Source organism: Actinia tenebrosa, unplaced genomic scaffold, assembly GCF_029948245.1.
Source record: "Actinia tenebrosa isolate PJP-AT-01 unplaced genomic scaffold, QUT_ActTen_1.0 PGA_scaffold14__42_contigs__length_11649687, whole genome shotgun sequence".
Classification (NCBI taxonomy): Eukaryota; Metazoa; Cnidaria; class Anthozoa; order Actiniaria; family Actiniidae; genus Actinia; species Actinia tenebrosa.
Window position 1 is genome coordinate 5,704,600 of NW_028292574.1, and position 13,049 is coordinate 5,717,648.

The 13,049-nt window shown below is 34.7% G+C and overlaps 3 protein-coding genes across 3 annotated transcripts; 1 reads left to right on the forward strand and 2 right to left on the reverse strand.

Moving 5' to 3' along the window:
• Positions 1-401: 401 nt before the first annotated feature.
• On the reverse strand, positions 402-6,244 carry LOC116304803 (uncharacterized). Its single transcript, XM_031714592.2, has 3 exons — positions 5,897-6,244; positions 1,926-2,111; positions 402-1,526 (listed from the first exon to the last, which is right to left on the reverse strand). Exons 1-3 carry the CDS (start codon positions 6,188-6,190, stop codon positions 1,269-1,271), a joined length of 738 nt encoding a protein of 245 aa, XP_031570452.2. The 5' UTR covers positions 6,191-6,244; the 3' UTR covers positions 402-1,268.
• A 2,251-nt stretch (positions 6,245-8,495) lies between these two features.
• On the reverse strand, positions 8,496-12,420 carry LOC116304804 (uncharacterized). The gene is made up of 3 exons (XM_031714593.2): positions 11,748-12,420; positions 10,558-10,743; positions 8,496-8,851 (listed from the first exon to the last, which is right to left on the reverse strand). Exons 1-3 carry the CDS (start codon positions 12,033-12,035, stop codon positions 8,600-8,602), a joined length of 726 nt encoding a protein of 241 aa, XP_031570453.2. The 5' UTR covers positions 12,036-12,420; the 3' UTR covers positions 8,496-8,599.
• LOC116304805 (uncharacterized) lies at positions 8,835-10,349 on the forward strand. Its single transcript, XM_089029508.1, has 2 exons — positions 8,835-8,972; positions 9,529-10,349. Exon 2 carries the CDS (start codon positions 9,534-9,536, stop codon positions 10,206-10,208), a length of 675 nt encoding a protein of 224 aa, XP_088885634.1. The 5' UTR covers positions 8,835-8,972; positions 9,529-9,533; the 3' UTR covers positions 10,209-10,349.
• Positions 12,421-13,049: the final 629 nt, after the last annotated feature.

Here is a 13,049-nt window from a genome sequence, read left to right on the forward strand (position 1 = left end):
GCACTTTGAAAAAAAATGTTGCGAGACAAGTTGAAGCAATCGTTGCGAAAAGTAGAACTCGTTTCCACTTTCGGCAACGATTACGTCTTCGTTGCACACGCTCTTGCAACTTGTGTCGAACGCTGTTGCGAGACAAGTTGCAGAGAAAATAGCTCCGTGTACTCGAGCCTTTATGCTATGAGAATTTCCTACATTCTCGTACCCAAAGCCTTCTCAGCTTTCTAACGAAAATGCATTTTCTACAAAGTGCACTAAATTTGACTCTTTATTGGCTCCTATAACAATAAAAAATGTCTTGGTACACGAAAGCGATAATGAAGTAAATATGTATACTTAAATATATAAATTTGGCGGCAGAAAAAAATTAACCTTTGCTTTATGCTAAAATTTTCCAAAAAGTGTCAGATTCATCATATTTTTTCCCCTTCAAAGTTGTTGTAATTTTGTTACAATTGAAAAGTTTACATCGACTTTACATGTACAGCCTGTTACACATTGTTTTTCGGACATAACAAAAGGAGACACACCATATGCATTACATACTCTGTAGATTGGTAGATTTTTACAGTGATGTTCAAAAGCCTTTGATCACCATTGTCATTGTTTTACATCATCATCATCATCATCATCATCATCATCATTTGTGAATTTTCTTGCTACTTGTTAACTAACACATTGTACTTCATTTTTTAATGTGATGTGCGATTAAACTATTATTATTATTATTATTATTATCATTATTATTACCGTTAGTGTAATTAGTGTAATTAGTGCTGTTGCACTATTGTTTTCTGTTGTGTTAGTCTGACTACCACACTGTATTGAATACACTATTTCATCATAATTGGTTATTAAAGCTTGGTCTTGAATCATATCATAAACAACAGCCTATTCCAATTTGGAGGCATAATACTAATCTACTAACAATTCATACCTATGACTGTAAGCTGCATGGCTACTAATAGCGCCTTAATATGCAGCCCGTAAAGTCCTCCACTGGTTATGAATGTGAAGTGCATCGTGACCATGTGAAATGCGCTATATAAGAGCTCCATTATTATTATCATAATCATATAGTCATCAATAGTCTAACAATAGTGGAGTTCAAGGTTAGTGTGTGTTGTGACCACGTGAAATGCGCTATATAAGAACCCCATTATTATTATCATAATCATATAGTCATCAATAGTCTAACAATAGCGGAGTTCAAGGTTAATGTTGTTGTCATGTTTATACATACATGTACAATAGGTTTGTTAAAAAAGACCCTAACGACCCTCAAATGCTAACACCAATAAAAAAGGAATAAATGCAAGCACTGAGGCAATGACAGGGATATTGGCAGGCCCCCTCCTGGCATGGACCTCTGGTTTTGTAGTTATGTATATTGGCTCTCTTTCTTTTTCTTCTACAGGGAGTAGCACTACTTTTTGAAGACCACTCCTGTCATGCTTAAAGCCAATTCCACTAAGGCATGGCTGGTCAATTGTTTTGTGGTAGGCCCAAACAAAGCTTCGATTTCCAGGCTGCAAAACGACAAAAATATATAGCTATAGTACTTCCTGAACAAATAAATTAATCTTTATTTCACTGTCATCCAAATCTAATCGTGAACACTCCAGTATATTTTAATTTGTTTTTTATTGGTGAAAATACACTCACACTCACTACCACTACATTACAATATGCAATGCACACAACGATCAACTCAGATGTTGACTTTTAAAAAGGGAGGAAACTGGAGAAACCAGAGAAACCCTTGTAGCATAGGTCTGGATAGAACTACACATAAAACAAACTGGATTCACATATGGTGACCGCAGGGATTGAACCAGCATAGCGCATGAAAGGCCAAAAAAAACAACAACAACAACAAAATTCCTAATTTTAAGAACAGTAATTAAAATATATAACCTGTTACTTACAGTTATTTGGATATCTCCTTTTCTTGGTCTGAAATGAGTGTTCACTGGTTCATTAGTAAGTCTTTTACGGTTGAACTCCAGAATAGTCTTGCCTTCCTTTTCTGATGCATTTGTGATTATCCAATCATTGTGATCATCAACATGCTCAGGACACTGGGACCTGTTCTGGTTTATCAGCAGATAATCCTAACAAAACAAAGAATGAGCAAAAAATAGCTGAATTAAAAAAATTCTTTTTTTAGATTTTAAATATTTTTATTGGGGGGGGGGGGGGGGTATAGTAATGCAACACTAATATGGTTAAAGAAGGGAATGAATTTATCATATTTAATAATTTAAAATCTATATATCAAGTCAATGTAATGTCTAGTATATTATAAGTTTACTGTCATGTCATATCAGGACTCCATTGAAACTAGACTTGCTAAACTGGATGTTCCTGTATAAGTATTGACTCAAATAAAATAGAGAATAAAAAGAATGATTTAAATGGGATTTGGTGTCCACTGAAATGTAATTGGAATTTAGTACTTGATTTCTGAAGAGAAAACCCCAAAACCCAGAGAAAATCAAAACATGAGAAAAGAAATGTTAGACTCCATTAAAAATCTTTCCTTTTAAATCTGGTTTATAATTTAATTATTCATAGTTCTAAGTCCATAGGATTTAAGATATTTTTAGTGTTAAAGTTGCATATTATTTAAGGAATATAAAACAGCGCACGTGTCTATATACTGTGATATAAACAATTGATGGGAGCTGTAGAGCAAGAGAGAAATCTCGGGTGCTCAACAGCTCCCATATTTTGCGCGAGCTTGTCTCTGTTCTCTGATATAAACACGGTAGCCAGCCAATCAGCGCTTACATTATATCTCAAATATTTTATAATAATAAATATGAAACGTGCACGCATGTATCTGTGCTGTGATATGAACAGGTCAGGAGCTGTAGAGCAAGAGAGGAGCAAGCTTAGGAACATGAGGTGTACATGTAGCGGTGTGTATTTTGCTTTTTGAGTGCACTGCAGCTCCAAAAGTGTTCATATTGACACAAGTGAAAAACTTCTGCTCTGAATCTGTATGGAAATTAGTCGAAACATATGTAAATTTGACTTTCAAACATGCTGTAGTTGTGCATCAGTTGGTAATTTAGAAAGGAAAAAAAATATATATATATATATATCTGTCAATATATATATATGTATAAGAAATCTGTGAATCAATTTTCTGTAAAATAGTGCTCAATACATCGATAGAAGTAGAGCAGAATATTTGTTTGAGAAGAAAAAGTCAAGACAACATTTTTCCCGACAAGCCTTGACTAAATCCCCTGAAGAGTGAAGCAATTCATGAAACAGGCTTGTCGGGAAAAATGTTGTCTTGATTTTTTCTTCTCAAACAAATATATATATGTATATGTATATAAATTTCTTTCATTCATTTTTAACTCGTGGATACGCGAAGCGTAGAAACGAGTTATTGTGAGGGGTCTGAATATGCAAATGTGTCACTCGCTCACTCACTCACTCACTCACTAAGATGTTAGCAGATCAATAATTAAACGTTTGTCGATCGTCTTATGTCATCCGATTACGAATGTTACACGACTCTAACAAGCACAAAGCTCTTATACAATATAGATTACTTATGATATTTATATGAGGAAACGAAATGCTCATGTTCCATGTGGGATACATTTCTATCACTTGTAGACGCCGTGGGTGCCCACTGTGCATGCGCACACTCGCACATAGTTTTATCTTCGAATTATTCATATTAAAAGAATCAAGGAAAGATGCAAGTTGAAGTAAAATTATACAATTAACGCCTGAAATAAAATTTCAATGAGTTAGACCTTTTTTTCTGATGTATTTTAAAAAAGTAAACAAAAACGCTTATTAGGTACGACGTCAACATTTCGATTTCAGACTCAGATTAGAACTCAAGAAGAGAGTCTGATTTTAAGCTCTGGAGGAATTTATTTTCCATAGGGACAGCTCAAAGTCACGGTGGTATTCAGCAATAAAATCTCATAAACTCGATCGAGAGAAGTCTTATTATTACTGATCAACAGTTGTATTTACTAAAGTAAACTTCTTAAGAAAATAATCAATGTAGATGTATACGTAGATCGTAGAAAAAATAACAAAAGACGAAAAAAAGACCAATTCCAATGGAGTTTTGAAGGAAGTTCGGCTAGTTTTGTCATTTAAATAAGCCGTTCTGAATAAAAAGTAGACTGATCGCCACGCATTACAAGATTACAAACAGCCGAAGCAATGCTCAGATTGTATGTTGAAATGTGCGAAGGTCTAACGAGAATTCGCTACAATAAATAATCATTAATTTATCGACTTGGATGAAGGCAAAATAAATAGCATTTATAAACGCATTTCTATAAAATATTTGCTCAGTTCACAGTGTAAAGGAATAGTTTCATCCGAAACAAATGTAGGAGCCATGACCATTGAAGGTCAAGATAAGTAGTAATGTAAATCAACACGCATAACGCAACGCTTTATGTTTATCGTCCCCATCGGCCGATTATCTTGTATATTCAGTTTTTCAGCTCGTAGGTCGAATGTTTGCTGGAATAAAACACACAGCCCGCCTTTGAAATTAAAAACAGAGAAAGCGTTTTCAAATAAATCTTTTTCAATTATACTCTATACTTGACTCAGTTGACTCTATCGAAGTCGTAGTCGAAGTCGTCTTTCGTATAATTGAAGTTCAGGCAATTAATTCATCACAGAAATCGCTTTCAAACTCAACAAAATAGCGAAGAACTAGGTGTTAAAAGGAAAATAAAAAGGACGATTACTCATCTTACTAGATAAATTGAGTATTCAAAATATTAAATCGAGCGAAGTATTTGGAATCCTTTGAGAATGTCAACAAGCTGAGGGCACAGGAAGACCAATCTAAATATTCGAAAAGTGTAACAAGTATCCACTAGTTCGCCTAAGGGCCTTTGATTTAGTTTTTAAATCATTATTTTACTAAGTGATTTTATTTCTTTATATTTGATTAGATTTATATATATATATATATATTTGAGTAGCTTAGTTCAGTATTATCATACTTAGTATATTATGCAACAATGAAAATGTATATTGATATTGGCGCTTTACAAGTTAATAAATATTATTATTATTATTGTTATTATTTATTTTCTTATTCAAACTCTTCAAAAAATGTGGAAACCTTAAAAAAACTTAAAAAAAGCAATGGCTATTTGTATAGGAAATCGCACGATCTTGAGTACAATTCGTATGGTAACAGTTCACCAACTAATTTCTATTCGTGCGTATATTTAAAACTCATTGTCTAGATAAGTTTGGGGTTAGGTACCATGGTGCGAGCTGTGCGCATCAAAAGGGCTACGCCCTACCATGGAGGTAACCATGGCGACCGGGCCACAGCTGAGGAGAACCACACTATTTAAATATCCATACGAATAGAAATTGCAGGTCAGCGAACGGTTACCGTACGAATAACCACTGCCTAAAAAAAGCTGGAGACTGTTAGTCATTAGCATTTAAAAATATGAATACAAATGTAAGGCGAACAGGGCCAAAAGTACATCAAGTTTATCAAGTAAGCTGAAACAAACGTTAGGGCAAAGAAAATGTAATTATTAAAATGAAACGAAACAGAACTAGAGTAAAGGCGTGTTTTGTTCAAAGTAAATTTTAGATTCTGGCTCTTGCAAGGCAGTAAATCTCTAGACGTTAAGACATTGTAGTAGAGTTTAAGGAGGGTAAAAATACATCGTTTAAAGCCATAAAAAATAAATTATTCTTAAAGAATAACGTGTAACAGCAGTTCAGCTTAAAAACATTCTTACTTTTGAGCATTGTGCTGTATCGATGGTTTCGTATCGATCGCATAGCCAATGCAATGTTTGCTTTAGCTAAACCTTCAGTGTCATCAGTAAAAATATATTTCAAATGGAAAAATTGAAGTTCTTACCAGGCCATATGTTGAACCATTTGAAGTATAAACTCCTGCCACCAAGGCATCATAGGTATCCATGCCATTCATCATCCAATCTTCACCATATTCTAACTGAGTTATACCAAACCCAATCCATCCCAGAGCTTCGGCCTCAACTTTGAAATAAAATGTGTCTGTAGCGTTGTTAAATGTCCACCAAAGCTTGTACTTCCCATCGTCCATGGTAGTATGGTTCGTATAGACCACATCGGCATTGATTATGCCGGAAAGTAAGGACAGAAATAGAGGTAAAAGTAGTGTTATAAACATGGCTTCCTGCAAAATCGTCTTCTATATCTCAAGCTGTTTGAAAAATGCAAAACACAGGATGCCCAGCCCATATTTTTAATTGACAGATAAAAGTAACTTATAAGCCAATCAAGAGACGTATTATATTATAAGCCAATCAAAAGACGTGTTATATTAATGCGCCTGAAGACCAAGTACGGAAAAGTTTTTTTCCCCGCGAAATTCATTGACGCTTAATCGTACAGTATGATTATCAAGAAAATTATGAATCTTGCTGTAGAACATGCAAAAGTTCAGTTTCTTTTCTTTAATCAAAAAACAAAGTCTTATATTAAGCTTACATGTGATGTCTTGGACGATATGCAAGGGTTTTTGATGGCTTTATTTTATCAAGAAAGATTTGCAGTTTTAAATGTCTTCCATCCAGAATAAAAAAAATCTAAGTTTTAAAAGATGTAAAAGACAGGATTTTGAATGGCTAAAGCGCCCAGCAAGAGGAGATATATATACAAGACCACGAGATCAAGGTAAAAATATAATATTTTTGTCCATTTTATATTAACAATTTAGTGGACTATTACATACACTGCACTCTGATTGGCTACTCTTCTATAGTCTATCAACCAGTGCGTGATAGCCCACTAGTAATCCGCAACCCTTTAGCGAAACCCCTGTGGCTTGTGATAAAAAGCCTTGGGGACACTATATGTTCTTTGTTCTTTGTAGAAGGTGTATCACATACTTGCTGAGCCAAAATGGGTGAAGACTCTTTCACAGCCTTCATTAGCAGAAGAATCTGGTGCCAACCCTAATGATGTATTAAGTGAAGTAGGCTAAAACGCTTACAGGTAGGGGTGTCAGTTGATACTGACAAATAGCACTATTTAGTGACTAATAGTTGCTATGACTCAACTAGAACATTCATCATACAAAGACAAATACACAAGAGACCATTTGTGTCTTTTGTTTAATAAATGTTCTGGTTGAGTGCTAGCAACTATTAGTCACTAGATAGCTACTATTTTTCAGTATCAACTTTGTTTTTATTTCATGGTTTTACTGCATGCGCTCTATTTGTTTTAGAGCTGTTTTGATGTTTCTATGATCTTTACAAATTGGCTCCTCTTAATAACAATCTATACCATTGTGAATTTCATGGAAACCAAATTTGTTACAAAAAATTTCCTTTCTGGAGTTTTTTTGAGTTTGCAGAAACAGGGATATTCAGCACACTATACTTTTATGAATGGTAGTTACATAAAAGTCAGTGTGTGTGAAGGAGGCATGCTCCTAAACCAGAAATCTTTAGCATGGGTAAAGTTTTCCCATTTCAGACCACATGTCATTCCCTTGAGAATAAAATTCTTCGTTTGAGTTGTATCCATATTCATGTGTCTTCTTATGAACAACCGTTAAACAAAGAAATGATACTCTAGGGAATTGCATGTGGTTTGAAACGGGAAAACATTACGTCAGATCTAAAGAGGTCCATTATGGTGGGTAGACTGCAAGTCATCCCTCTATTTTACTTGATCACTGTCCTCAACCCACTCCTCCTGGGGACGTTAGACTACCTACTTATCTGGTTTAGTAATTTGTTTTCAGAGAAAACACCAAATACTGACCAAGGGGGATAAACTGCTAGCAGTTTAGTGGGGAGATTAAAGATGCCACAATTAGAAAAAGGATCGCTTTGAGAGAAAAAAAAAAAAGAAGATAAATGTTTTAAACTATTCTTCGTTTGCAATAGATGTCATAGCTGCCATGTTGGAAGAATTTGACAAAAGGTTTTTCAATGAATTATTTTGTTATATCTTCCAACATGGCGGACATCCCTTTTGTTATTGTGCTCTATTGGGATTGATTGCAAACCAAGAATACATTAAAACAATAGGTCTTTTGCAATAACAGGTCACGTTACCCCAAACTGTTAAAACGAGAAGTTGTGGCAAAATGAATAACAGAAATGAATAAGAGCACTAACTGAGGTACCAAAGCCCTATTACAACTCATTTGTAAATAGATTCTTTTACTTTGAATGTTTCATAAAAATAGACCAATTCAGCTAAGGCACATGTTTTACCCAATTCAAATCTACTGAGAATACTTTTATTTTTTTGTCGATTATTTTTGGATATCATATCCATATCAATGTTTCGTTGAATGTAAATATAATGGACAAAGAAAAGTTTCCCCAGTAGATTTACAGGATTTAAATTGGGTAAAACCTTTTGTTAGCCAAATTGGTCTATTTCCTTCATCTTACCAACCTACGAACTTTCTTTTATTTGGATACATGAATCAATTTTCCATAAGCGACAATAAATAAATAAATAATAATATATTGAAATGACTTTTCCGAAAATGGGAATACATGTCATAGGTAAAATAATCTTTTTGATAAATCTAACTCTTAAAACTTCATATAATTTATCTTACAAAACTGACAAAATCAGCGAAAAAGGTGATAACGAGAAGCCCCAGGCAATACCCAGGGAGGTTGGCACTCGCTGTTGGAGTGGTGGTGGCATATGTAATAACAACAAGCTGCCTAGTGTCATCTGGGAGGGGTAGTAACATCACAGGCTCTAAGCCACTTTTATCATGAACCAGAGATATATTATTGAGGTAGGGTGTGTCGAGTGTTTTGTGGTAGGCCCATGCAAAGTATCGAAGACCAGGCTGCAAAGAAAGAGCAAGCTGGATTAGTTCTTTATATCAATCACTGCCATAAATGCGCCGGAATCGTCATGGAAGCTGTATTGTTGAAGTGGATTAAAGTGAAAGGCTTTGCATGTTGCAGGTATGAAGCAGTGAAAACTGCAAGTCATTTATATTTAACTTTGTCCACTTGAAAATATGCTAGCCGGCTTGTATTTAAAAGGCTCTACTTGGTGGGAGATCCCTTCGTATTATTCGTATTACAGCGAGGACACTCGAACTCTTCGTGTTTTTGTATTGTTAATATTCGTGTTTTTGTATGGTCACTTCTTTAAAATACTGTTCTGTAAATAATCCCGTTTTATTTACTTTGATACTCGCGTAGTATATTCGAACTCAATGTTTTATTTTAGAGCGCTTTGAAACAACAAAAAAAAAGTTTATGACCTAAAAAATGCTGAACTCGAAATGCTCATCATACGTCCAATGGTTCTTCACTGTAATATATATAATTGCCATCGCTTTTGAATGTAAGATTATTGATAAAACGCGTATATTTGGTAAAAATATAACGTTTCGGCTATAAATAGTGATGAAATAATAATAATAATAATAATAATAATAATAATAATAAAGTCATGAAGGTTGCTTTGCATGGCTTAACAAGTGGGTAAGCGCTCCTACCCATTGTGTTACAGGCATTATGGAATTGTACGAACAGCTAACCCCAACGAGAGTCTACTCCGCCTACAAGACGGGAACAACAGACAAGAATAATGTCACATGCAGAATGTGCGGCGAGGGTTCCGAATGTCTGGCACATGTACTGGCTGGATGTCCGTCTCTTGCACAGTCCAAGTACCTGGATAGACACAACGCTGCTTTGAAAGTGTTTTTCTTTGAGATGCTAAGAGATCTCAAACTGGCTGATAGTACACCCCCATGGTTTTCTGATGTCAAACCCAAACCACTCTACGAATCAACTGACGCTGAAGCATACTGGGATGTACCTGTATATGCTGACCACATGTATGTACGATCTAACCGTGTGGACGCGCGTTTCATCGACCACAATAACAAGAAAGTACTCATGGTGGAAATGAGCTGTCCGTGGGTTAACAACCGAGAAAAGAAAGACAAAGAGAAGACGAAGAAGTATGGAGCACTTAGACTTGAGCTCACAAAACAACACCCAGGATACACGATCTTGCAAGTGAACCTCATTTTGGACGCTCTTGGAGGATGGTCTAAAGAGATGGAGCCTGAGATGAAGAATATCTTTGGAGCAAGATACAAAGATGTATTACTGAGAATGCAGAAAGCGGTATTAAGCTGCACAGTGAACATTGCAAGAACATTTAAATTAATCACATCTTAAGGACATTTCAAACATTCCAAGTATTTAAACTGCATCTTAAGAACATTAATAATTGGTTTTAAGTGATTGTATATATTATTAATCCTGTCATGCTGGTAGGTTACGAAATTACGCCCTATCTAGCTTACCTAATTAGCATTCAAACGTGTTTACTGCTGATAATAATAATAATAATAATAATAATAATAATAATAATAATAATAAAGAAGTCAGAGAGATAAAAATTGCCATCGTTATTACTATTCTATCATTGCCATCGACATTGATCATCATCATAATCTTCATTATCAATCGGCCATTACTAAAAATCCATGGAAAAAAGAAATGTTTAGAACAGACAAAACCTCACCGTTATCTGGACATGTCCTTTTCTTGGTCGGAAGTGCGTGTTTACCGGATCAGAAGTGAGCCTTTTGCGGTTAAACTTCAGAATTGTCTTGCGTCCTACTTCTGATGCACTCGTGATATTCCACTCATGTACGGCGTTTGCGTAATCAGGATATTGTGATCTGTTCTGGCCACTTGTTAGATAATCCTGGGTGTATGAATGAAAGAGAGTTTAGCATTCAGTTTGTGTTATACTAAGTGAAAAATCTGAAAATGTTAAAAAGTGCAAAAGAGATTAAAAAGGAAAAACAGGGCCTATATAGGAGGAATAGAAAGAAAGAAATATGGAAGAAGAAATGAAATGAAAGGAAAACATTAAAGAAAAGAAAAGCAAAGAAAGGTAAAGAAACAAAGAGAAAAGAAATGAGAAGGAACGTAAAAAAGAAAGCAGAGAAAAAGGAAAGGGAAAAATAGAAAAACCAAAAAAAGCAATGACAATAAAAAAGAACAAAAAATAGGATTGGAATGGAATGCGAAATTAAAACTCAACAGATTTTCAAACAATTAAGCTAATCGTTTAGTTTAGTTTCGTTTTAAACAAGTTTAAACCAAGATAATACTACTCTGAACATTTTTTTTTTTAAATTTCGTTTTGGCTTGTCTGTGATGCAATAAGTTTTCTCGATTACCTTTGAAATTAATGTTTTAAATCAACAAATTAATGCATTTTCCATGTAAAGTTTCGTGCTTTTTTTCTTGGCATTATATCAGGCGCCTTTCTGCTTCACAATGAGTAATTGCCATATTTAAAAAAAAGTTTTTGGCGTGTCTTGTATTGCTGCAATGAGCATTTTTGAATATCAACACGAGTAAACTCGTAAAGTAAATTGTCACTGATGTTAAGCAATATTCAAAATGATATATAAAAAATTTAAAATATAGCTAAATTTTTCCGCGCTCTGGAAATGTTTCATGTTGGCTTGATAATAACACTGTAGTGTCTGATTGAGCGACATCATGCAGCTTCAAATAGAACTCAAAAGTAACAAAATGTATCGCCAAAACTACAAATACAGAAAAAGTAATTCAATTAAAACACAGAACTAAAAGTTTTAGTTTTGTAAAATACACAGCAATAACAGAGCGGTAACAGAATTTTATTCAAAGTTCGTATTCAAGTTTAAATTCAAATAGAAAAATTGAAGCTCTTACCAGGCCATATGATGAACCATTTGAAGCAACACCTGCCACTAAAACGTCGTAGGTATCCATGCCATTCCTCATCCAATCTTCACCATATTCTAACTGAGTTATACCAAACGCAATCCACCCCTTAGCTTCGACCTCAACTTTGAAATAAAATGTGTCTGTAGCGTTGTTAAATGTCCACCAAAGCTTGTACTTTCCCTCGTCCATGGTAGTATGGTTCGCATAGACCACATCGGCATTGGCAAAAGAAAGAAACGAAAAAACAATTGATGCAATGATTACTAAATTCATGGCGTATTTTGGCAGCAGTTCTATCTTGTTCGTTGTTAGATGTGTTTGGTTCCAATGGTCGTTAGGTTGTTTTGGTTTGGTAACAAGGCGTAATAATTTCTGTGACTCATGGGTCAGGATTTGTTTACGTCACGCTCGTCCTGTTGCGTCACGCGCCTTTCCTGTCTATTCGTGCAATCTACTGAATCACGACGAAGAAAAAAGTATAAAGGGTAAAGCAAAGTTCAATTTCATTTGTGCATTTGAAGACAAAAACATACGACCGCAAATCAAAAATACAAAAACAATTACATTTGGACATCCTGTTTATTCATGTAGTCTACTAAATCATGACGAAGAAAAAAGTATAAAGGTCAAAGCAAAGTTGTTACTTTGCAAACCAAAAAAAAAAAAAGAACAAACAAAACATGCAGTCTACTGAATCATGACGAAGAAAAAAGGAAAAAAATATAAAGGTCAAAGCAAGGTTGTTACTGTGCAAACCAAAAAAAAAACAACAAAAAACAAACAAACAAACAAACAAAACAACAACAAATACATTTGGACATTGAGCGTGCACTTTGAGCTATAGCTACCAACTGAGTTGACTGCATTTCCCGAAAGTGATTATGGGTCAACTATTATTGGTTAGCATTTTCCTAGTAGGGACTGAGTACGATCTAGATTTCTCCTGGTAAATGAACTAGAATTCCACACGATCAATTTGAAAAATGAAAAAATCATATTTCATGTGTTCTCCGGTAGAATCATGGAAAAAGCTAATCAACATTATGATGTCGAATCCTCAATTCTGATTGGATGACCTTGAGTTGTTTTGAAAGTCCACTCAGCTGGTATAGATCGACTGGAAAAACTGAGTAATTTTTAATATATCTTTAAGAAAAACACGACAGCTTTTAGTTTTGCAAACATGTTTCGGTAGTCACCTTCTACGATTATCAGTAAGGTAATGACAATAAAAATGGTCGATGAGATCTAGAACAAAGGAAGTTATGAACTACGAGGAGAGTTTAA

Excerpts from the sequence above, each read along its gene's own strand:
- LOC116304803 (XM_031714592.2), bottom strand. The coding sequence starts at position 6,190 with ATGTTTATAACACTACTTTTACCTCTATTTCTGTCCTTACTTTCCGGC. Across the intron at positions 2,112-5,896 it reads ATGGTTCAACATATGGCCTG|GATTATCTGCTGATAAACCA; the intron begins GTAAGAACTTCA and ends TTGTTTTGTTAG. Across the intron at positions 1,527-1,925 it reads AAGGAGATATCCAAATAACT|CCTGGAAATCGAAGCTTTGT; the intron begins GTAAGTAACAGG and ends GTCGTTTTGCAG.
- LOC116304805 (XM_089029508.1), top strand. The coding sequence starts at position 9,534 with ATGGAATTGTACGAACAGCTAACCCCAACGAGAGTCTACTCCGCCTAC.
- LOC116304804 (XM_031714593.2), bottom strand. The coding sequence starts at position 12,035 with ATGAATTTAGTAATCATTGCATCAATTGTTTTTTCGTTTCTTTCTTTT. Across the intron at positions 10,744-11,747 it reads ATGGTTCATCATATGGCCTG|GATTATCTAACAAGTGGCCA; the intron begins GTAAGAGCTTCA and ends TCATACACCCAG. Across the intron at positions 8,852-10,557 it reads AAGGACATGTCCAGATAACG|CCTGGTCTTCGATACTTTGC; the intron begins GTGAGGTTTTGT and ends CTTTCTTTGCAG.